This window comes from Equus przewalskii, chromosome X (genome assembly GCF_037783145.1).
Source record: "Equus przewalskii isolate Varuska chromosome X, EquPr2, whole genome shotgun sequence".
Classification (NCBI taxonomy): Eukaryota; Metazoa; Chordata; class Mammalia; order Perissodactyla; family Equidae; genus Equus; species Equus przewalskii.
Genome location: NC_091863.1, coordinates 15,232,275 through 15,256,104, shown reverse-complemented (window position 1 = coordinate 15,256,104; position 23,830 = coordinate 15,232,275). Strand labels below are relative to the sequence as shown.

The 23,830-nt window shown below is 45.1% G+C and overlaps 1 protein-coding gene across 8 annotated transcripts in view; it reads left to right on the top strand.

Moving 5' to 3' along the window:
• Positions 1–23,830, top strand: part of SH3KBP1 (SH3 domain containing kinase binding protein 1) — a 315,045-nt gene that overhangs the window by 62,129 nt on the left and 229,086 nt on the right. The window contains exon 1 of one of the 8 annotated variants that reach the window (XM_070603482.1): positions 16,947–17,281. The exons of 6 other annotated variants lie outside the window; for them this stretch is intronic. In XM_070603482.1, the coding sequence (XP_070459583.1) occupies positions 17,231–17,281 (51 nt within the window). In that variant the 5' untranslated portion in view covers positions 16,947–17,230. Of the gene's footprint in view, positions 1–16,946; positions 17,282–23,830 lie in introns of those variants that run through there. One more of the 8 variants, XM_070603479.1, reaches the window with a different exon arrangement.

Here is a 23,830-nt window from a genome sequence, read left to right as displayed (position 1 = left end):
TGGGTTTCAACCTTGGTTGCTCATGAATATCACCTGGGGAGCATTAAAAAAAATCTGACGTCCAGGCTATACCCCAGACCCATGTGTATCTCTGGTCATGAGTCCCAGCATTGTTTCAGGATTTCTAACTCTTGTTCTTGTTTTCCATTAAATTTAAAAAACCCACTTTCCTAACCACTGCGGTTCTCCAGCCCATCTTGGGTGTTCCGCTCATCTCTCAGGATGGTTAGATTCTGTCGTTGTGTTGTGATGGTCACAGCTGGGATTTAGGGAAGCCCTGCCCCCTGCACAGGTACAAGGTGGCATTACCATTTGGCCTGTCTGTGGTTGGCCTGGAGCCTGGCGGAGCCAATGATGGAAGTAGAACAGAATGAGAGAAGAAGAGTGGAGGAGAGAGAAGTGGTGGGGTGGGGCAGGTGAGAGGTGGTTGCAGGTCTCAGAGACAGTGTTGATGAATGGGCCTAGAGGTGGGACCCTGTCCTGGCCTGGTCTCCTGGGGCAAACTCCTCCCAGATCTGCTTTGATGCCCTTTCTGCTTTTGCCTCACATTGAGGCTACACTGATGGCCTTGAAATGCAAATCTGATCATGTCCCCTTCCCTATGTACCCCACAAACTCTTAAAATCCTTCCTTGGCCTTCCCTTGTTTTTGGGATAGAGACTAAAGTCTTTTTTTTTTTTTTTGAGGAAGATTAGCCCTGAGCTAACTACTGCCAACCTTCCTCCTTTTGCTGAGGAAGACTGGCCCTGAGCTAACATCCATGCCCATCTTCCTCTATTTTATACGTGGAACGCCTACCACAGCATGGCTTTTGCCAAGCGGTGCCGTGTCCGCATCCAGGATCCGAACCGGCGAACCCCGGGCTGCCGAGAAGCAGAACATGTGCACTTAAGCGCTGCGCCACTGGGCTGGCCCTGAGACTAAACTCTTAAATGTGATCAGTCTGCAAGGTCCTGTGTGCTGCGACCCCCACCTTTCTTTCCAGCCTCAGCTCCCACCTCATATCCCTGCACCCCGGTAATGCCTTCTCAGCCCCAGAACTCACCTCATGTTTTCCCAGGGAAACCTTCCTCGACTCCCGGACTCTTACAGTACTCATTTTCTACAAGCCTTTGTAGGGCCATGTTTCTCTCCTCAGTAGCGCTTGTCACTCTTGGGATTTTAAATCTCTTTTTGTGGCTATTTGACGAATGTCTCTCTTCTCTATTTGACAGAGGTTCCATGGCCTCTGTGCAGCATTGTGTCCTCGGTGCCTGGCGCACAGCAGTGCTTGTCCATATTTGTTGAATGAGTGACTATCTTTGTTGCTTGTTTCTCTACACTTGTGGTTATTGACCCCATTGGGAACTTAGCCCTTACTCTTTGGATGGTGGTGGCAGTGGCCATTTAAATAGCCCGTGGTCTTAGGTTCTGACTTCCAGAAGCAATATGGCCTGAGAATTTCCAAAGGAACTAATCCTCCTGGCCCCTAGGAAAGGCGCCTGGGCCAGGTTCAGGGGTGGGGCCAGCAGCTGAGTTGGAGTGCTGAACAGCAGTTGCAGGCTTCTATGTTTAGTTGATGTTTATATTTTTGTTTAATTTTTACCAGCTTAGATGTCATTTCCTGCTGACAAGATACTACATAGCCTTAAAATTGGGGGCTATAATAATGTGTGCAGTAATATAGAAAATACACATGCTATGAGAGGAAGGCTATGTAATTGTATATGCAGCGTGCTATGCAAACTACCAAACCTTGCGTATAAGGAAGGAAAAAAATGCTAAAATGTTAATAGTGGGGGTTTTTTTGGTTTCTTTATTTCTAAGTTGTTAAAAAGTTTAAAATTGAAAATTGAAAATTGAAAAAGTAAAAAATTTAAAATTGAAAATTGTTTCGATCTAATTTGTTCCCTTTTCCTCAGGGATTGAGGTACATTCATCCTGCAGCTTCTTGTGATTGAAGTAGCTCCCAGGTGTATGTTACTTTTTCTAAGTTGTTGATTTTTAAATCCCTCTTGTCTTGCAAGTGAATATGAGGTTAATGAAAGTGCCGTATGAGCTGGGGGAATTGGTCTCTCGCTATGTAATTTCGTTTGAATTTTTGTCAGGTCTGTGGATATCTGAGGATGCAATGATACAGCATCTCTGTTTGGTCACAAACTGATTACTCAGAGCACTGGTTCTGGAGTCAGAGCTGAGCTCTACAACTTTGGGGAAGAATTAAGTTCTCTGAGTTTCATCCATTCATTCATCAAATGTTTATTGAGTGTTTACTGTGTTCTAGGCACTAGGGAATACATCGGTGAATAAATCAGACAAAAATCCCTGCTTTCATGGAACTTACCTCTTAGTGGGGTAGATGGACAGTAAGCCATAAACATAATAAATAAGTTATACAGTATGTTGGAGGGGGAAGAAAGCAGGGGAGGGGGGTATGAATATTGGGGATGGGATTGCAATTTATGATAGGGAGGCCAATAAAGGCCTCACTGAGAAGGTGACCTTTAAGTCAAGACTTGAGTTGAGGAAGGGAGCCCTGTGGGGATCTGTGGGAAAGAGCCTTTCAGGCAGAGGCAACAGCACGTGCAACGGCCTGGAGGAGGAGGAGGAGTCCTGGTGTGTTGGAGGAAAAACAGAGACCAGTGTGCTGGAAGGGAGAGAGCCGAGGGAGGGCAGCAGAAGATGGGCTTGGAGGTCCCGGGGCTCCAGATCACGTAGGGCCGCTGTGAGACCTGGACTCTGAGCGAGATGGAAGTAATCGGGTGAGTGGGTGGCGGGCTCCGAGCAGTGGATGTGACTGGGGATGCTCTAACTGGTCCCTTCTGGCTGCTGAGTTGAGAACAGGACAGCGTGGAAGCAGGGAGAGCAGTTCGGAGGCCAGTGCGGGAATCTAGGGGAGACCAGAGAGGTGGCAGTGGGAGCCAGGAACAGCGGTCAGATTCTGGATATTTCTGAAGGCAGAGCCACCACGATTTGCTGATAAGACTGGGCGTGTGGTGAAAGAGAGAAGAGGGAGGGATGATCCTCAGGTTTTTGTACTGAACACCGGGAAGCATGTTAAGGATGTGGGTCTGGAGTTCAGGCCAGGTCCAGGCTAGAGATAGGAATTTGGGAGTCCTTCAAAGTCCTTTACCTGGAAGGGGAGTGTGGGCAGAGGAGAGCAGAGCCCTGGGCACCCCAGTGCTGAGAGTAAAACCAGCCTTGAGACCCACTGAGAAGGAGTGGCCAGAAGGGGAGGAGAAGAGCCAGGCAAGTGAATGTTCTGGAAGGCAGAGAGAGAAGGTGCTTCAGGAGGCGGGGGAGTGATCACCTGGGTCGAGACCCTCCCCTCAGGTGGCTCCCAGCACCCGGCATGAACTGCTGTCCCACAGGTGGTTCTGGGGCGGGCAGCTGTGCAGCCTCAGAAGGCTTCTCTCCTCTCTGAAGCAGTTTCTTCATCTGTGAAAGGAGGCAGTACCGATATCCTGGCAGGGTTTTTATAAGGACTAGCGTTATTTCATCGTGTGCCGGATACTGGGAAGCTCTCATTCATTCACAAGGATGAATAAGTCGTAGTGTATGTCGAGTCTAGCTCCACATTAATATTATTAACAATAATGATGAGCACCTGGTGTAAGGGACGCTCATAGTAGGGGCTTTGTTTTCCTTTGCAGAGTTAGGCCAAGTATGGGCATATAAATGAAAATTGCTACTATTGTGAACCACAGAATATAACACTCTTCCGTTCGTGCATTCATTAAGTACAGGAATAGCTCTAAGGTTTTTTTTAATATCTGATCAGTGTTATTGGAACTCTTAAACCACATTGTAAGAATTAGAATAAAAAAGTAAGGCTTATGCACCTGCCAAATGTACACATTCTTGAGGCTGATAAGTTTTGCCATGAGAAAACAGTCAGTGTCTCCAAAGACAGAAAGCAGAACATTCTGAGTTTGCAGCACAGAATAAAGGCAATGCATTGCTTGAGATTTTCTTTATTCAAGAAAGGCTTAAGGAATGTATACCACCTTCCCAAGTTTATTGAAGAATATGAAATGGAATAAATGGTAGTCGTTTGAAAGAAACTGGCCATTTTTGGAATAAAAGTTTTCATATGTGAACAACTTGCATGATAACTGAACTTTTACTTTTCAGATTTTCGACTCATCCATTCAACTTTTACTTAATGATGACGTTTTGAAAATGATATTTTCATTTAAGGTACCATTAGATTTCTTTTTCAGGGTGAGGGTAGAGAAATGTACGTAGAAACATCTGTAGCATGGATAGTATTGAGAGGTCAGTCTTCCCCTGTCCCCACAATACTGTGTGCTGGAAGAGAGCCTGTTGTGCCCTGTCTTTCTACCAAGTAATTTCAACCTTTTCTGCTGTGACCTGTGAGCCTGCTCAGGTCAGTTGCATTTGGCACATCTTTACTGACACCTGTGCCCAGCTCCTGGAGTACAGGGTGGTGGCGGCTGCAGACCCAGGCCAGCCTTCTGGGACTCCAGCGGGCTTTGACCAGGAGCAGTGATGCCCAACGATCCTAGAAGCTTGAGTGTAGGTTTATTAGCTTTGAGGCCTTGGGGAAGTTATTTCATCCCTCTGGGTATCCATTTATTCCCTCCTATGAAGAGCAGGAATAGCAACGTTAGTCCACCTCTTTGCTAGGGTACTTGGGAGGGTCGGTGAGATCATGCCTAGAGGGCAGCTCAGAGTAGTGTTAGATACATATTATTCAGCCAACAGATATTAGCTGTTAATATAAGTGTTAAGCCACTCTGAGAAACTGGAAAATGCGGAGATGGCGTTTGTCAGTTGGGTGCTGTGGGCAGCGGGTGCTGAGATCCAGGTGGGGGTGCAGGAGGTTTGTTTGTGGAGGGGAGATAACACCCATGGCAGATGAAAAGGTCCGGCACCTCAGGCTGCGACGCCCTTCAGGCCCAGCCAGCCTGGCAAGGAGCTTCTGGGCAAAGACTGCCCGACGGAAGAGACAGAAATGGGCAGAAATGGGTAGGCACCAGCCCCTCCCACCCACTCTCCAGGTCAGTGACTGGCGGGAGGCTGCCTGGAAGGAGCGTGACCCTGGCTAGAAAGCAGGCTGAGGCAGGTCGTGAAGGGACATGTGGGCAGCGCATCTCGAGGGCTTCCCAGGAGACATTTTGTTTCACTTTAGTTTCTTAACTCACAAGGGGATTTGAAATAACATATTTCACCCCCCCCCGTCTCCCTCCCCCCCCCCACTCAAGGGTAAATGTCACCATCTTTCTGCCACCGAGGAAGATTAGATAAGAAATTCTTGAGGGAAGTTCAGGGAGAGCGAAGGTGAAAATGTGAATACCTCTTTAATGTGTAGTCACAACATGCATTAAGGCAAAAGCCACGTGCATATATACATATATATTTAGCTGTTGGTGGAATGAGGTGCATGGATTCAGCCTGCTTTAGCTCTTTGCTGTCTGTTTTGCTTGTCATGAAGGAAGGAGTGTTTCATTTATTGTCATACTTCCTCTGGGACCACCAGGTTTTTCTCAAGAAAACCAGCAAAGAGATGATATCCTGTATCTGGGAGTCTGGGTGAAAAACAAGCGGGCTTGCCTGCATTCATAAGCCGAGAGGTTGTCCAGGCCAAACCACATCCTGCCCTGGGTTTCTTGAGGCAGGTGGTCCCAGATGGAGGCCCAGAACGAGAGCTCTGTGGAGCATGTTCTCCTGAAAGGCCTGGGGCAGCGATGGCAGAGGGGTGCTCCGTGGCCATGCTCAGTTCCCAGGGGGTGTGGGGACAGCCTGGTTGCTGGCTGCTCTTACACCAAGCCTTTCTTCTAAGGCGGCAGCACAGCTCATTGGTGGTTGTGCTGAAGCTCTCAGGGATGTCATTTCCCTGGCCGTAAAACGAGACCTTGGTCAAGATCTGAGGCAGCTAGGTGATCAGCAGGGGCCAGTTAAAACCAAAAAGGGACTGTTTTGGCACTCCATGGAAGAAAAAAGAAATTAAAATTGTATTTAAAATATTTACTATAGATGTAGATTTTAGTCATGATTATAATAAACTATAATTGACATTGATTTCAGTGTTAAAACGTGAACATCTTCTCAGCAAGGCTGGGTGTGTCTGGGCAGTATCTTTTGTCTGCAGTGTGGTGCTGGCTGCCAAAGTCTTCAGGCCCATGGAGTTTGCTTTCTGACCACATATGATTCATAGTCAAGAAATGACATCCAAATCAATAGGGTGACAGATTATGGGCAAAAGATATGTTACAACTGTTTGAAACCGTAATTATTATCAAGTCATAACTGCTAAACCTGTAGTCACACTGTACTATTGGGGTCTTCATGAGCACAAATCGAAAAGGAATCCAGTTTACTGCTGTCATTCTGTAACTGCTGTTAACAGCCTGCCTTATGTTCACAATTCAATCTTTAACTGTTTCTCTCCAAATCTTGAAACTGGAATAATTGCCAACCTGACTATAATAAAAAATACATTTGCCATTTGAAAGTAGTTTCAGCTATTCTGTGTTAAAAGAGTAATTATGACATTAGCCTCTGGTGGCACATAATATGGACTTTGACACACGTTTGAATATATGGAGCATGTCAGGTTCATGTACTGTCAAATGTTGAGAAATCGCTTCTTTGTGCTTATTGATGTTTTTTCAAGGACCGCTCTGTTATTTGGTTTAAAATGTCACAGGACAGATGATCTCTTTGGTACATATAATCTACGCAATTATTGTGTGATCTTCCGTCAGTGGTGGTTAAAAATCCATAAACATTTGTTCTCTTTTAGCTTCTGATATTTTTTATTCAATTTAACTCATCCTTTTATTTTAAAACTTGAATTTGAATGTTTTCCATTAGCAGATAATTTAAGGTGACAATCAAGTCTAGGGTGCTGCCAACTTTAAGCTGAACGCAGTCCCCAGCCCTCGAGCTGGATATGACATCTAATTTCAGGCCTGTTGCAATGCGGAGATGTAGCTGATCTGTTATCAGCCCTTGTAACAACATGGCACAGTTGACAAGCGATGGTTCTCAGGCGGGGGGAGCGTGTTATTTAGCTGCATAACTGGTCACCCTGATTGCACTTCCACCTGGGGTGCATCTCCTAGAGCCACATACGGTAAAGAAAGCTGCAGATTCATCATGAGTAGGGTCATCCCATTTTAATCTCATTACAGACAAATTTAGGCTTGTCTTCATTCATTATAATGAAAGCCAAATGAAGATTCATCCACTTTACTAAAAACTGTATCTTTTTTTCCTTTTAATTGGAATGTTCAAGTGAATATTAAGGCATAAAAATAATTAAAAGTCACTCTCTCTGCTAATGAAACTTAGTGTAGAGCCAGTCTGGGCCTGTGGCGCGCACTTGCCATTCTCAGACTGCGTGGTCCCTCAAGCTGCTCTCAGCCCTGGAACCCATCGCTGTGTCTGTCGGGGTGGCAGAGATTGGTAGGTTATTTACGTCTGCCCATTTTCTTCCCCAGAGTGGCTAGAATGGTCTTAAGTACAGAGAAAGAGCATGTTAAATATTCATCCGGTTTAATTGAATTTAATATACAATCCTTAAGATTAATCTGAAGTTTTGGAGTCATTAATAGTTCATTTTTGTTCATTGCATGTAATTTCTTTGCTATTATCTAAGATAGTGAATTATTTAAGTAAAAAGGGAAGTTCTTTCCATAAGATGGATCTTACCAAGCTGTTGCTGCTTCATTCCTATATGATTACTGATTATATTAAATTAGGAATGTGGATAAGAGAAGAGTAGCTGTCCCGAGGTTTGAGATGTTGCGTTACTGGGTGTTGCATGACATATTGCAGCCTGGAATCTGACACTTGCTGAACGACCCATGGTCCCCTGCGCGTTCATTAGCAACTTCAGATTTCCATGAATATTAATAACGGGTGGATATCAGTTTGAAGGACAGTGAATCAATTAAGGTGATATTGTCATATACTTTGATTTATAAACATGCATAAATTGTTCTCTTTTAGTGCAATTTTTCTACTTTAGTTTCTTCTTTCACTTCTTGGACACAAATTTAATGGTGTTTTGGGGTGATTTATATTTTTTCAGGACAGTTTCTGAAGTGTTGCCAAAAGTGCTGGTTGTTTTTAAAAATTCAGGTGATCTCTGTAAATTATTGAACAAGAATCAAGTACTGTATACATATCCCAGTCTATTTATATTATAGTACTGTTTTCCACCATGGCCACCTACACCTTGATTTTATATTTTGAAGTGTTACTTAACTATTAAAATATAGAAAAGCGTGAGAATATAAACAGCATCTACCTACCCACCACCTAGTTTTATCAAGTGGTACCATTTTGTCATACTTCTGGTTCTTTAAAAATCAACAAATAGACTTCTGGTTTCAGCTCAGAGATGTAGAGAGCTGCAAAGACGTCCCTCTCACGCTTACAAGAAAAAATCTGGACAGACTGGAAGTTAACAGAGACTGAGTTCACAGAGCAAAGAGCCATTTCAAAATCTGGACAGAGATAGGCACTTTCTGAGACACAAGACGTGAGCATTTGCTTACCAGATGCAGAAGCCACCAGACATCATAGAAGTAGGTAGAAAGATCAAGCTACAAATTTGACAAATTTCTGGAGCCTGAGTATGGCCTAGTTTGAGAGGGTGAAGCTCATGGGGGCAGCAGTGAGGTAGGAGGGGGGTCCTGCCCTTTTGCAGGCTTTTCCTCTAGGAACCCGTCCTGGCTCTCACAGGGAAGACTGGGGACAATCCAGAGAAAACTCATGGTGTGGGCTGAGGGTACTGGCTTAGGAACCACTGAGAAATCCACTCAGACCTTTCTCCCTTAAGAAACAAAAGGTTTATTCTGCAGGGGGAAGGACATGGTCTGCGGGCACTGGTGAAATACCACTGCAGCTGGGGGAAGGGAATTCCACCCAGCCCCAGTCCCCCATCTCACCTAAAGAAAGTCTTAATCTGCAGGGAGAGGGGCCTCAAGGCTGATGGCTGAGAACACTGCTGGATACACACTGCATATGGGGGAAGAGACTGGGGGGAGCCCTATCCCTGGAGGAGGGGCAGAAGCACTTGTGAAGACTAACCCTGAGACACAGGCCTGCTGTGCACTCGAAAGACTGAGGCTTAGAACATTCGAGAACACCATCCACCACAGCAGCCTAACAAGCCTTCAGGAATAACAACAGTGGATTATAGCAGGGAGAGCTGCAAGAGACAGGCTCTCTCTGGGGAGCAGCACGAAGGGAAGCCTCAAAGCCAAGAAGGGGGGGGAAAAAAGATGACTAGAGGAATTTGAAGTTTCTGATGTCCGTAAGAACAATAAAGCTCAACACAGCCCAACTCCTGACTAGATTCACATAAATCCCCACACTAAGGGATCATTTACCTCGGTATCTACTGCCCTATACAAAATGTCTGGCTTTCAACCCAAAATTACAAGGCAGGCCAAAAGGCAAGAAAAAGCAGTCTGGAGAGACAAAACAATCCTCAGAACCAGACACAGATATGATGCAGCTATTGGAACTATCAAACCATACACCTGAATATTACCATTACCTAGCTCTGTTCACTGAATGCCCTTTATGTGCCGTGTGCCATTTTAGGAGTGGGCTTAACAAGGTCTGTGCACTTAGTGAACATTCTAACAGAGGAGAGAGCATAACTGCAGAAAAGCAAAAAGATAATTATAGATAGTGAAACATGCAACAAGGAAATATAGGAGGGGAAAGGATAGAGTGCCTGACTGGTGGAGTGTGGGGGCTGTTTCAGCCAGAGTCATCTGATGGCCTCTTGGGGGAGGTGACACTGTAGCTCACACCTGAATGATGAGGAAGCTCCTGCCATTATTAAGAGCCATCTCAGTAGAGAACAGCAAGTGCAGATGCCCTGAGGCATGAACAAGCTCCGATCCCCTCAATATGATTAGTGCTTTGGAATGTAACAGCGCTATGGGAATGTTGCTGATGAGAGCAACTCTTTTAGTTGTGTCACTGTCAAGGCTAATCTAGGGAGGAAGTAGTGGGTGGGTTCTCTCCTGCTCACATTCTTCTTTTTCTTTAAACACATAAGGGAATTACTCCTCTCTCCCCCCATTTTGGGGGCAAGGAGAGTCTATTATACCTTTTTTTGTAACCACTTCAGGACCTGGCACACAGTGAAAAGGAATGTGAATTTGCTGTTGTGAGTAGTGGCTTCATTATTTATCCAGTAAAACTGTATTGCTTACTCCTCTTCGTGATTGTAGAGAATGTGCATTAACTCAGCTAATCCTCACCCCCCATCCCCCGTCCCACGTAGTGATTATTCCTCTCTTACAGATGGGAAAACTGAAGCCCAGAGAGGTTACCTGACTTGATGGAAATTGCAGATCTATTAAAGGTGACCCTTGGTATTTGAACCCCAGTAGCCTGATTTTGCACGATTGCATTCTAAGAACTAACGGGAAGGATGGGTATTCTTAAAAAGCAGAGCCTCACAATGGAATACTACTCGGCCATAAAAAAGGATAAAATCGTCCCATTCACAACAACATGGATGGACCCTGAGGGTATTATGTTAAGTGACATAAGCCAGATAGAGAAAGACATACTCTGTATGACTCCATTCATAGGTGGAAGTTAAACATGTAGACTAAGAGAACTGATTGGTGGTTACCAGGGGAAAGGGGGCATGGGGGGAGGGCACAAAGGGTGAAGTGGTGCACCTACAACATGACTGACAATAATGTACAACTGAAATTTCGCAAGGTTGTAAACTATCATAATCTTGATAAAAAGTAAAAAAAAAAAGAAAAGAAAAGGAAAAAAATGAAAATACAGTAGTTCCCCCTTATCCATGGGGGATACATTCCAAGACTCCCCGTGGATGCCTGGAAGCGCCGATAGTGCTGAACCCCCTATAGACTATGCTTTTTCCTATGTGCACATACCTCTGATAAAGCTTAATTTATAAACTAGGCACGGTAAGAGATTAACGGCAATAACTAATCATGAAATAGAACAATCGTAACAATATACTGTAATAAAAGTTATGTGAATGTGGTGTCTCTCTGTGTCAGTCCACACCTGTTCCTGAATCTGTGTGACCGTCCCTCACTGGCAGTGAAAGGCTTGGTGCCACGCGTCTCTGGGGATCCCTTGCTGCAGTCCTCCTACAGGCTGGATGCTTTCTGGCACAGCATGTCACCGTCAATGGGAACACGTTCTCTGTTCCTGTCTTCCACCCACAAATTTAATGCCTTTTCCATCTTAACTAAACACTTATCACGCACCGTCACCGTAACTTTTGCGGTTTGAGGTGCGACCGCAAAACTAGCACGAACTTCTTTTTCCTTCTTCACAATTTCATGGATAAAAGATTCGTTTTTACGATCTTAGGAACCTCAGCATACATTTTTTTTTTCTTATTAAGTTGAGAACTTTCACCTTCTCACTTAAAGGAGGCACTTTATGGCTTCTCTTTGGCATATCTGAATTGCCAGCATCACTACTCTTGTACTCTTGTATTTGGGGCTGTTCTTAAGTAAAATAAGGCTTTCTTGAACACAAGCACTGCCATATCTCGACAAAGTCATAGCCCTGATGGCTGCTAAGTGACTAACAGGCAGGTAGCATATACAGCGTAGCATATACAGTGTGGATCCACTGGACAAAGGGATGATTCCTGTCCCAGGCAGGATGGAGCAGGATGGTGAGAGATTTCATCACACTACTCACAACGGTGCACAGCTTAAAACTTATGAATTATTTTTGGAGTTTTCCATTTAGTATTTTCAGACTGCGGTTGACGAAAGCAAAACTGTGGATAAGGGGAGACTACCGTAGTTGCTTAATTCTTATGTAACTCAGTTTGTGTTAAAGTGTTGGCTGGTGAAACTGCCTAGGGAAATGGATTTCGTAAATACCTGTTGAACAGCCTATCATTTGTTTGTTTGTCATGAGTGCTTAAAAACAGATGAAAATGGGTAGTGTAAATAGTTTCAACATCCCGATTGCCTCTGCTGTCTTACTACTACAGATGTTACTGCATAGTATTAATACTGTGAAGGCAATATTGTCTGGCACTTGTCTATCCAGAACATTCTGGAAATCACCTTTTGTGATCTAAATAACTGTTATGTAATTGACACCAGTCTACTGTTTTATAGACTGCATTTTTCACCTGCTTAAATGCTTTTCAATTTTTTTCTACAATAATGCTTATTCTTTAAGAATAACTCATAATACAAATAAACCATATTAGTACATTACTGGAGAGGGAGAACTTTACATTGGATGAAGAGGGTGATTATATCCATTGGTTTCTGTTTTTTGCCATTAGAGGAAAGAAAAACACTTTCCCACCAGCACCTCTCTTGACACACCAAAAGGTTGCTGGGGTTCAGTAATGAAACGTTTGTTGAAGGAAGTGCAATCTTGGTGGAGTATTCTCTAGCCAGTAGTAATAACTGAGCACATAGTTGTGCATAGTTCTGTTATCTGTACCATTCATGGTACTACATGCTGGGTGAGAAAAACAGCAAACTTTTATGTAGCACTTCCCATGGACCAGAGAAGTTAAGTAACTTGCCCAGGGGAGCACAAATAGTCAGTTTCAGGGCTGGATTTGACTGTGTGGGTGGTTTAGCGCCAGAGTCCTGCTCTCTCACTCCTAACTGTACTAAGGTACAGGATTATCTGGGTAGCCTTGGCTATGTGAAAACAACAACACAAGCCATAATTAGCATGAGGGGGTACCCAGATCCGTCAGGTTCTGAGAACCTGCTGGGAATCTTGGCTGAGCTGAGTGTGAGGCTACTGCGAGATTTTTTTTTTAAGTATACAGCCACATTGAATTGGAACCACGACTTCCTGTGAATGCCTTATGATGTTATTTGAAGAAGGGAAATAAGCATATGAATTTTTTAAAAGTTTCTTGAAGTATATTGATTTTTAAGAATGGATGCAATGAGTAGTTCTCATTAGTTCTAAGAATTATTTCTCCTGGCATGCTTTGGTTCCATGTAAAGCTCTTTAACACTCAAAGACTGCAGGTTTTGCTGCTTTGATGGTATAGCGTCGAACGTGGCTGGTAGCTTTAAACAGGCGCAGTAATGCAAGTGTCGATGCTGCCAGCACAAATGGAAAAATGCATGGCTTTAACTGAAAAAACGGGCTGCGTCTAGTCTTTGATTCCCTTTACATTTAATCTTACTACTCATAGTTTCTGTGAAGATGGGGAGGGAGGGAGCAGATTTGGCCCTGTCGTTCATCAGTAAGATCCTGAAAAATTTTGGAATGTGAATTCTGATGATGACCTCCCACCGCTTCTTCTCCCACTTATAAAGGGGGAACAAACAAAACACTACCTAGGAGATTCTGAAACCAGATGATGGTGTAGCCCGGACTTCTCAAACTCTAAGGTGCCATAAGGATTCCCCAGGGATCTTGTTAAAATGCAGATTCGGATTCAGGGGGTCTGGGCTGGGGGCGGGTTTTGGGAGGCTGAGATTCTGCAATTCTAACAAGCTCCGGATGCTGCTGCTTTTAGTAGCAAGGGTATGGCTGGCCCTTTCTGACCCTCTATCTTAGGGCCTCTGTCTGCTCATCTGAATCACCTGGGGGAGTTTGAACCCCATAGATTCCCAGGCCCACACCAAACCGATGGAACGAGAGTCACTTGGGCTGAGGCCATGCAGGCATTTGGGAGAAGAAATAAGGCTGCTGAAGGGTTGTGATAATAAATCTGCCAGCTTTGTTTTTCTGGGGGAGGGAGGAGGATAATGACAGCTTTGAAAACTTCGCTGTAGGAATCAGATTGAGATGTTTAAAGACACATTCTCTGACATCCTAAGAGCTTCCTATTTGCCCTAAACGACATGAGAAATCTTAACAGCCACCCTCCTTGGAAAGGAATAGACCAGTTCTTTATGATTGCGTCCAGACTGGCTTAAATCAGAGAGCACGGAGAAAAAAAAGAGAGTACTTAATGGTTGTTTGCTGACCTGCTTAGCATTAGATAATGTCTGTGAAGGCTCCCGGAGTGCGTCCAGGGAAGCTGGGGCCCAAATATGGAAAAGAGGAGTCATGATTATGAGGTAGGAGTTGAAATTACCAGCGCAAATATTTAAAATGTTGTTTCAGCTCTTTCCTATGCTCCTGGGTTTGGGGTTTCATTTCTGGTGGTGTTGGGAGAGCTGGGACAGGCTAGGAAGGAGGGCTGGGGGGTGTCTTTGTTGTAAAAAAGCACCAGTTCCATGGTGGAGTTTCGAAGGCCACTCCCTTCATAGTATGGCTTTTTTTTTTTTTTTTGATAACTGAGACTCTCCAGCAACTGGCTTTTTAACATTTCCTAAATCTTACTATTAATCTTTTCGTCTGAGATCATGTAGGAAGATAAGACACCAGGTGGAGACAATCTTCATAGCATTCCTCAGTCTATCGTGTCCCTTTAAAAAAGTGCCGCCTTTCTTCAAAGCCAAGTGTTTCTCATTCTTGTTGCATGTCTGAGGGTTAAAAAAATAAAAGAAACCCTATAAGCAGAAAAAAAGATGGACGTTCCCTCTCCTTGTTTTTTGAAGCTTATACAGTGAGAGAGACGTTGTGCATTGTCACCGTTACCTTCTGCCTCAGGGAGGGTGGAGCTGAGAAGCAGAAGTGCTCAGTGTGGCCTGGGAGAAGGGATTTCTTACAGGGTTCCATGGACTCGTCTGGGTGCCTGTGTCCCTGGCTGAGCCTGAAGTCACTGTAGGAAAATGGGTGTGGGTGAGAGCCAGGACACTTGGAAGCTACCTCTGGCACTCCACCCCCCATCCTCGATGACACAAGTGACTTGCAGGAGAAGCTGGTGTCCTTCCTGAAAGAGAAAGGTCAGACCAGTTCACTGGGCATCCACTGATCGTCTACCATGTCTGGAGTGCTGATCTGGGCCCTGGGGTATAGCCTGGTGGGAGAGACAGACCCAGAAACACACTTTTCCAACCCATTGTGGTGCACACCTAGGGAGCCCAAAGGGAGGGGACCTAAGAGTCTGGGGCAGGATCGGAAGGAATAGATCAGGTGAAGAGGATGGCAAGAGCGACCAGAAGAGGGTGAAGTGGGAGCAGAGGCCTGGAAGGGGAAACAGTTTGATAAGTATCTGGAAGTAAGCCTAGCCGCTGAGTAAAATGGGAAGTTGGGCAGTGAGGCCTGGAGGTTACAGGGGCCTCGCGTGTCGTTGTAAGGAACCTGGACTCTAGAGGTACTCGGGAAGCGCTGAAGGAAGGATTTTAAGCAAGGGCGCGCTGCTGGAGGAAAACTTCCTTCAACCTATGATTTCTCCTGAATGAGCATCCGTTTCCATGTAGCGTTTTAACAGCTTTATTGAGATCTAATTTGCATGCTATAAGATGCACCCATTTAAAGTGTCCCATTCACTGTTTTTTTTTTTTGTATATTTACAGAGTTATGTAACCATCAATCTAATTTTTGAACATGTCCATCACCCCTAAAAGAAACCTTGTACCCAAGCGCAGGCACTCCCCATTTCCACACCCAGCCCTAGACAACCACTCATCTTTGTAATTTCTCCCTTTTATTTAACATTAAGGGAAGTGTTTTCTGAGTGTATTATTTACTTTAAGGAGTCTCTTTGCCAAATTACAAACTCTTGCTCTTGGCTCCCCAGCTACTGCTTAGCCCATTCCTGTCAGCAATGCTTTGGATTGCACGGAATAGAAACCTGTCTGGGACTGGCTTAGACACGAATGTTTGTTATCTCACATAATTGGGAAGCTAGAGGTAGAGTGGACTCCTAGGGCAGGGTGCTCAGCTGCTCAATGTGCCATCAGAGACCTATGTTCTTGCTGTCTCTCCTCCCTAGCAATATTCTGACAGTAGCTTTACCCAAGGACCGGTGTCTTTGTGATTGTCAAGCGGTTGTAGGATGGCATCCATTGGCAGTGGGGCCCTCTGCTCCTTTGTTCACAGGTGGTATGTAGGAGGAATTCCCTTCCTGCAGTCTGATTGGGTGAGCTTAGTTCCCATTGCCCACCCTGAACCAGTGATTGGCTTAGAATTAACTAGGCTGCCTCTGGTGCTGAGAATGGGCCCTCTGACGGAGGGGATGGGTGGGCACCTGTGACCAATAGTGGGCTGTGCTGGGGAAGGAGAGAAGCAGGTAGGGAGCCAGCTCTGCTGGGTAGGCTTGTGAGTAATAGTATATATTTTTGAAGCTGACCTTGGCTTTCTGTCTCTGTGAAAAGCGTCATCAATTCAGACCTCACCAATTCAGGAGTTCGTCATAATTTGGTTAGGGTGTGCACTGAAGTTTACCTTTGGACGATGTAATAGTGTGGGCAAGAGTGGGAATGGTGATAATATTGATTTATGTGGGAAAGAAATGATTTAAGTCTCATTAGAAAAACCTGTTTGCTTTAGGATAGAAATGTTTAAATATATGACTAGTAGTAAATAATAGAAAATCATTTTTCTCTAGTTACTATTAGACCCTTGGAATCTCTCCTTGGGGAAAAAAAATCCTATTGAATATGTCGGTATTCAAGTTACTATATGAGCTTGAAATTAACAAAAATTGACTTTCTTTCAAGTGTCATTCACACTTCACTAAGCCAAATAGACATTCTGCCAGTTATTTGGACTTTATTAAATTTTGTTTTATATGTAGTAAAAAATCAAGGTAGGCCTCTGCTTTGCAAGGTAATTTTATTTGATTAGGAGCTGTATTTTCGAGTCTGTTTTGGAGTGAAGTTTGTCCTCATGTAAGTAATGAGCGTTTGCTGGTGCAGATCTTAAATGGTGAGAACGGATGTCGAAGAAAGCAAACACCATATGCCCTTTGTTTCCCGTGCATGTCCCCTCCTGGAGGCTGGGTGGAGTGTTTCAGCTGTCTCGAATAATCTCCATTTTGCTGTTACTGCAGACTTTGTGGTTCTCCAACTCTCTTCTCGCTGATGTTAGTTACAACTTCCTAATTAGGTGGCTCTTCTTCCTCTTTCTCCTCCTGGGTCATAAAGGTTCCACATTCTTAAGTGCCAGAGATTGGATTTATTTTGAAAAATGTGTTTCACTTGATTTGTGACAGAAAGAAGTGCAGGGAATTAAAAAAAAAAAAACCACCCAGTGTGAATGTGTAGTGGGAGGGGCGGGCGGGTTGGGTATGGGACAGGATGCTTAGAATAATTCTGCTGCCAAGTGAATCAGAGAGACTTGCAGTTCTCGGCAAGCACGGAACACACTCCTGCCCAGAGTTCAGACACAGTCAGCCCGAAATCACCATTTCATACTCCACAGAATGGAGCTTTCCGCAGCCAAAGCCCCGAGTGCTGCGGATGTGGCTGAGACTGTAAGTAGGCCATACATCTGTTTTGATTGTTATTGTGTCTGCATCTTTTGTAGCCTGTTGTTGTCCGTAGGCCGGGAGGGAGGCATGATGGAGAATTTGGTCCTGGCTCAGTCCTTCCAAGATGGTGAGCAGCACTGTTTTCCACCTGGACCTGGCTCTCAGTTTTCTTGTTTGTGGCAGAAGGGGATTTCTTTCCTCAAGCCCTCCTCTGTGATAGAAGTGGCTTTTGGCTGAGCTCCTTTTGTAGCGGCATCTGTAAAGATTTTGAACAGCCCTGTCATCTGGTGTGATGGCTGTCTCCTTCTCCTGACTGCTATCGAGGAGTTTTTTCCAGGGGACACAGGCCGCAGACGGCCCCATTCAGTCAAGCCCCCCGCAGGTGGCCCTTTTGTCAGTGAAGTGTCCCTATCCAGGATTGGAAGCAGCTAACATTTCTGAGGCAGCTAGCAGATTTGGGAGTCGGATGAAGCCAGGTGCGGAATCCAGCTTTCCTGTGGTGGGAAGGAATAAAGAGGGAGGAGATAAAAATGAGGTAAGAGGTGGGACAGGAACTCAGCTTGGGGTCTGTTTAGAGCACTGTCCTGTTGCTAGATGCCAGCTGAGGTGGCAGTGGAAGCTCAAATTCTTACTCAGCTAAGTGTAGCCTTGGGCTACTACCAGAAATCTCTCCTTGTCTTACTTCTCTCATCTGAAAATCACGATTATTGCACCTCACGGCATTGCTGGATTGTTTCGGGTAACGAATGTGGAGGCACCTGGCACTTGGTAGGTGCTCACTAAATGATGCGTTTTTGCCCTCCTTACCCCTTCTCCTTCCTTAGCGGGATATTGTACCATCAATGCAGGCAGTGCGCTGGACTCTGTGAAATGCCACCCAAGTTGCTGTCCCCAGCTTGCTTCAGGGCAACCTTTGTGGCCACCGAATTCTCTTGGTTGGTGTCATAGGTTTGATCTTGAGGTTGGTCAGTTGGCCTTGCTCAAGTTCGCAGCCCCAGGTTGTCCTTTTAGTCATGGCCAGGGGAGCCCCCAGAACAAGGAGGTCCCAGGGACAAGGCTTGAGTGGGTCCTGCTATGTCTCACAGATCCGTTTGAGATAAAGGTCATGGAGACTGGGGACCCACGTCAGGAGGCTGTGTTATGAGTCCTAGGGGGAGACTGATAATTCAGAAGAGTTCCATTTCCGGTTCAGCTTTGAGTTTCCAAGTTATGAACACCTATATTCAGCCAGCACAAGCGAGAAGAAAAAGAACAAATAAACAGAGAAAACTGCTCAGCAATAATCTGATTTCTGATTCAGAAGTAGGCATGGGCACTGTCATGGTGACTTTCTATCGAATTGTTTCAGTGAACCTGTTCATGGATTTAGACAGCTGCCATGCACATCCATCAATTCCTAATTGCTTTTCCACCGCTGTGTGTGAGTGTTTGTTTAGGGGACTTTCTAGAGCCTGTCTTGTTAATTAGCTTTACTATGTGCTTAGTATGTGCTAACTGTGAGCTAATTGCTAATACTAGTGCTGCCTCGTCAGTCACAAGATCTCCCACCCCTTTCGGCCATTGAATTCCTTGTATTTCGTCTCATATTTAGGCTAAAAGCTGGCAAGACTCCTCAATAACTGTATCCGTGAGCTCTAACACAGCGCTAATTTTTATGAATGATTTTGGAGACATTGTATGATCTGTACACTTGCTTTTGTATGCGAAGATTGAAGAGTACCTTTTATCTTAACCAACATCAAAATCGTGTATCACGATGTGCCAACCTTCAGTAGCTCTCTGTTGCTCTTCATTGAAATCCACTTTCTTTCTCATGGCCGCTGCACCTTGTATGGTCTGGCGGGTGCCTAGCTTTCCAGCCTTATCGTGGTCGCCTTCCCACTTGGTCACTACCTTCTGCCACACCAGCGCCTCAGCCACCCTGGCTCCCTCCAAGTCCTTTTTTGCTTGTGGCCCAGGCGTTGGCGGTGCCCCATGCTGGGAGCGCCCTTTCTTTGGCTCCTGCTTGGCTCGCTTGCTCCGCTTTCAACGGTTACTCTGAGAAGCCCTGGGCCGTCTTATCTAAAGGGACTTCCTCCATCTTAAGTTTCCTTTCTTCCTTCCCATCACATCACCATATCTAGTTCTTGCAGAGCACTGAGATCACAGCCTGTAAATCCCTGTCGCCTCATTGATTTACTTGGCACTTGCTGCCTCCCCCACTAGAATTCCAGCCCCAGTGCAGCCAGAAGCCTTGTCTGTCTTATTCCATTGGATCCCCAGCCCCTAACCCAGTTCTAGACACGTAGTAGCTGCTCAACAAATATTTGTTGAGTGAATAAAGGCTTTGGATGATTAATATAGTGGTTGACTTTTAAGTAGTTTGTGACTGCAAGCTGATGAAGACAGTTCCATCTTTTCTGTGCTGAGCCCTCCCCACCTGCCCCATCTGCCTCCATCAGTGCTCTGGCACTTTAGGAGCACTCCAGACCCCAGGGCCCTGTTCCCCTCTCCTGGCAAGCCCATGACTGGTATCTGGAGTAACCTTCTAACTGTTTTAAGCATCTTTTTTGTTCTCAAAATGAAAACCACCTGTCTTCGAAGTGATTTGCTTAAAACAAATGGTTATTTCTTTACCAAGGCCTTTCTCCCCTTCTGCCTTTCCCCACCTCCTGCCAAGAATAATGGGAAAACTTTCTTATCTTGGAAAGTGGTTTTACCTCTGGTCAGAGTCCAAAGCTGGATGATTTATCACTTTACACAAGTGAGCGGGGCAGTATCCCTGCCCCGCCGCTCTCAAATGTTAGTGGTTTGTTCCCCTGAGGGGCTCCGAGGGGTCACGTGATGGGCCCTCAGCCTTGCACTGCCCCTCTTTGTATATTTCCTTTAAACATCCTTCTTACAGGTAAAGAACCCAGTCCAGGGCACCACATAAATGGCGGCAGGCGTGGGGGACGGTGTCTAAGCAATGCTCTGTGGTGGGCTGTTTGCCAGCTCATTGATATGTTACACCAACTCCAGGGAGCAGATAATATTACCCCCATTTTAGAAATGGTGGAGTGGGGGCTCACAGAGGTTAGGTAAGTTGTAACCAGCCAGCATCAGAACCTAGGTCTGTCTGTCTTCCAAATCCGGGTATTATTTGTTGTGGTACTCAGTGTTTTTTAGGCCTTTTTGGACCATGTCCTGCAGTTAAAAAAAAAAAAACAAAACCTCGGGGGCTGGGGCCGGCCTGGTGGGATAGTGGTTAAGTTCCCATGCTCTGCTTGGGCAGCCCAGGGTTTGCAGGTTCAGATCCCAGGCGCGGACTTACGCACCACTCATCAAGCCATGCTGTGGTGGCATCCCATATACAAAATAGAGGAAGATTGGCACAGATGTTAGCTCAGGGACAGTCTTCCTCAGGCAAAAAGAGGAAGATTGGCAACAGATGTTATCCCAGGGCCAATCTTTGTCACCACACACAAAAAATCTGGCAACTTAGTACACATGTTACATATATGTCCACATACACGTAACTGCAGTGAGTTTCCTAAAACAATAGTTGCCTTCACTGTGTGATACACTCTTGTATTCTCCATTCCATTTTAAAATGCTGGTCAGCATTTGGCAGGATTCCTTTCCTTTTTAAGGCTGAATAATATTCTGTTGTATAGATATGCCACAGTTTCTTTATCCATTCATCTATCGATGGACACTTCAGTTGTTTCCACATCTTGGTTGTCAGGGGCTGGGGGGTAAAGAAAATGGGGAGTTGTTGTTCAATGGGTATAAAGTATCAGGGATGCAAGATGAGTTCGTTCTGGAGATCTGCTGTGCACCATAGTGCCTGTAGTTAACAAGACTGTGTTGTGCACTTCAAAATTTGTTACGAAGGTATATCTCGTGTTAAATCTTCTTACCACAATAAAAAAAATGCTGGTGAGGCCTTTCTAAATTGATTGTGTGGCCCACTAATTGGTAGCAACCTGTAGTTTGAAAACAGTTTGAAAAACATTAGTGTAGATGATGTGTAAAATATGCTTATTTTCCATAGAGGTTTCCATGAGGTAAGCTACTTTAAAAAATGTTTATGGGGGGGCTGGCCCCGTGGCCGAGTGGTTAAGTTCGCGCGCTCCGCTGCAGGCGGCCCAGTGTTTCGTTGGTTCGAATCCTGGACGCGGACATGGCACTGCTCATCAAACCACGCTGAGGCAGCGTCCCACATGCCACAACTAGAAGGACCCACAATGAAGAATATTCAACTATGTACTGGGGAGCTTTGGGGAGAAAAAGGAAAAATAAAATCTTTAAAAAAAAAATGTTTATGGAAGTATAATGTACATATATGAAATGCACATAAGAATACAGCTTGTTGAATTTTCACAAACTGAACACGTCTGTGTAACCAGCACGAGAGCAAGACACAGGCAGTTGATTTAAGCTTCTTTGAATCCAGACAGGCACAGAGTACAGCAGAGCAGATATGCCCTCGATTTGTTCTGAACACTGCACATCCAGCTTACTCAAGAGCATCTCTCTTTTCAGAGGGTCGTATTTGGCATTTCCAGTGATGGGGCCTGACTGGTATTTTAGATCTGACAGCTGCTGACGGAGTGGAACGAGGCTTCTGTAAGGGCCGTCAGAAATGGGCACAAAGGGAGGCTGACTGGCGATGCGTCTGGTGTATGTGAATGAGGAGAAGGAGGGCAGGGCAAGACCCCACAGTTGGGTGCGGACATGTGCGGGTGTGAGGGTTTATGGTGGTAGTAATGGAGACCCATTTTGCTGGAATGGTCGGGGAGGGGGGCGAGGAGGGAAGGGACCGTGTGATTCGAGGCCCAAGCCCCTAGAAGTCAATGAACTTTTGTGTAAAATAAGGAACATCCACCTCTCACAGTGAGTATTGATTTTTAGAGAAAATTGTTTTAGCATACTGAATCAAACTGCTTATTTCTTGGCAGAAGACATAAATGAAAGCGAGCTAGAGGAACTTTGCTTTCATAACGTGTGGGTTCTGTAAGGCTGCCTTGCTGGACAAACCGAAAACAAATTGTCGTAATAGGATGTGCGTAGAAATGAAAGGGAGCAAATACTTTAACGTGCTTTTAAACATTACGTGTTGTTACAAAGTTTTATTAATTAATGCCCTTTGTGAGACCCATTGGTAGCTGACTTCTAGTCAAACTGCAATAGCTTCCTTGAATCGGGGACTTTGGGATAATAATAAATCCTTTTGTCTTTGTTGATTAGATAAGCTCTTACTCATTGTTCGTTTTGTGAAGGAGACTTTGAACTCTTACACACTTGGTGTGTGTTTCCTGGAGTCCTTGACCTATAGTGCTCACTGTGGGTTTGTGTTTAATTCTGTACGTGTAACAGAAGTCCTGGGACTGTAACAAACACCCTGTGGAACAAGAGGCGGCGCCCCGCTGGGGCCAGGGGGTAGGGGTATCTGAATTACTGCTCCTTTCTTGGCGCCCACTGTTGTGCCAGGGTGCTAAGTACTTGCTGAATGAACGGAAGGAGAAAGGAAAAAAATCCTAGCTAGCACTTAATAGTGTACTGTGTGCTTTGCCTCTTTTATCTGATTTAGTCATCACAACAAGCCTGTGAGGTGGGTACTGTTAATATCCTTATCTTTAGAGTGACCTCATGTCCTTGTTGGCCAGGGGGCAGTTCTGGTATACGCTGTTGTCCTAGCATTGACGTTGATAACGCCCCCTTTCACTCTCAAATATTCTGGTTCAGAAGGTAAACTATTTCACTCTGGAATTTTCTGATTTGGATAGACAGAGAGGAAACTGAGGCACAGAGAAGGCTTGTCACTCCCTACCGTCACCCAGCTAGTAAGAGCTAGTGCTGGGATTCTCTCCCGAGTCTGACTTCAGGTCTTGTTACTTGATCACTAAGTTCTGCTGCCTCACAACTTAGACCAGGGAATAGGTAGTAATAAAAAGCATTCTTTAGGTTTTTTAGTCTCCATATTTAGTAAAAATCACTGCTGTGATGTGTGACTCAGGGCAGTAGGAGTGTGTGAGGTGAAGACCCGTTGAAACCCTAAATGTGCTTTTATTGGTAAACCTGGACAGTGAGCATCCTAGAGTGATAATACCATTCACACGTGCATGGTGCTGTACAGTTTACAAAAGCCCTCCTCCTGCGTTATTGGGTTGAAACTCCTTGTACCCCTGTGAGGCGAGCAGCGGTACTTCCATTTTACAAAGGAGGGTGAGAGATCCGCAGGATGATGTGGTCACCTGCCTGAGTTGCACAGCCAGAAAAGGAGTTGATCCACGATTCAACTCAGACATTCTGCCTCCATCATCAGTGCATTTTCTGCTATACCAGAGGTGCCTCTCAGCCAGATGTTCTTATACAGCTGTTTGAAGGTGCTGTTGTTGGAGGATTAGGAAGTCATCTGAAGACTCGTTACCCTAACACAGGATTTCTCGACCGGGTGCTGTTGACGTTTTGGGCCATTTAAGTCTATTGTGGGGGGCTGTCCTGTGCACTGCAGTATGTTTAGCAGCATCCCTGACCTCTCTACCCACTAGATGCCGGTAGCATACACCTCCCTCCCTCTCCCAGTTG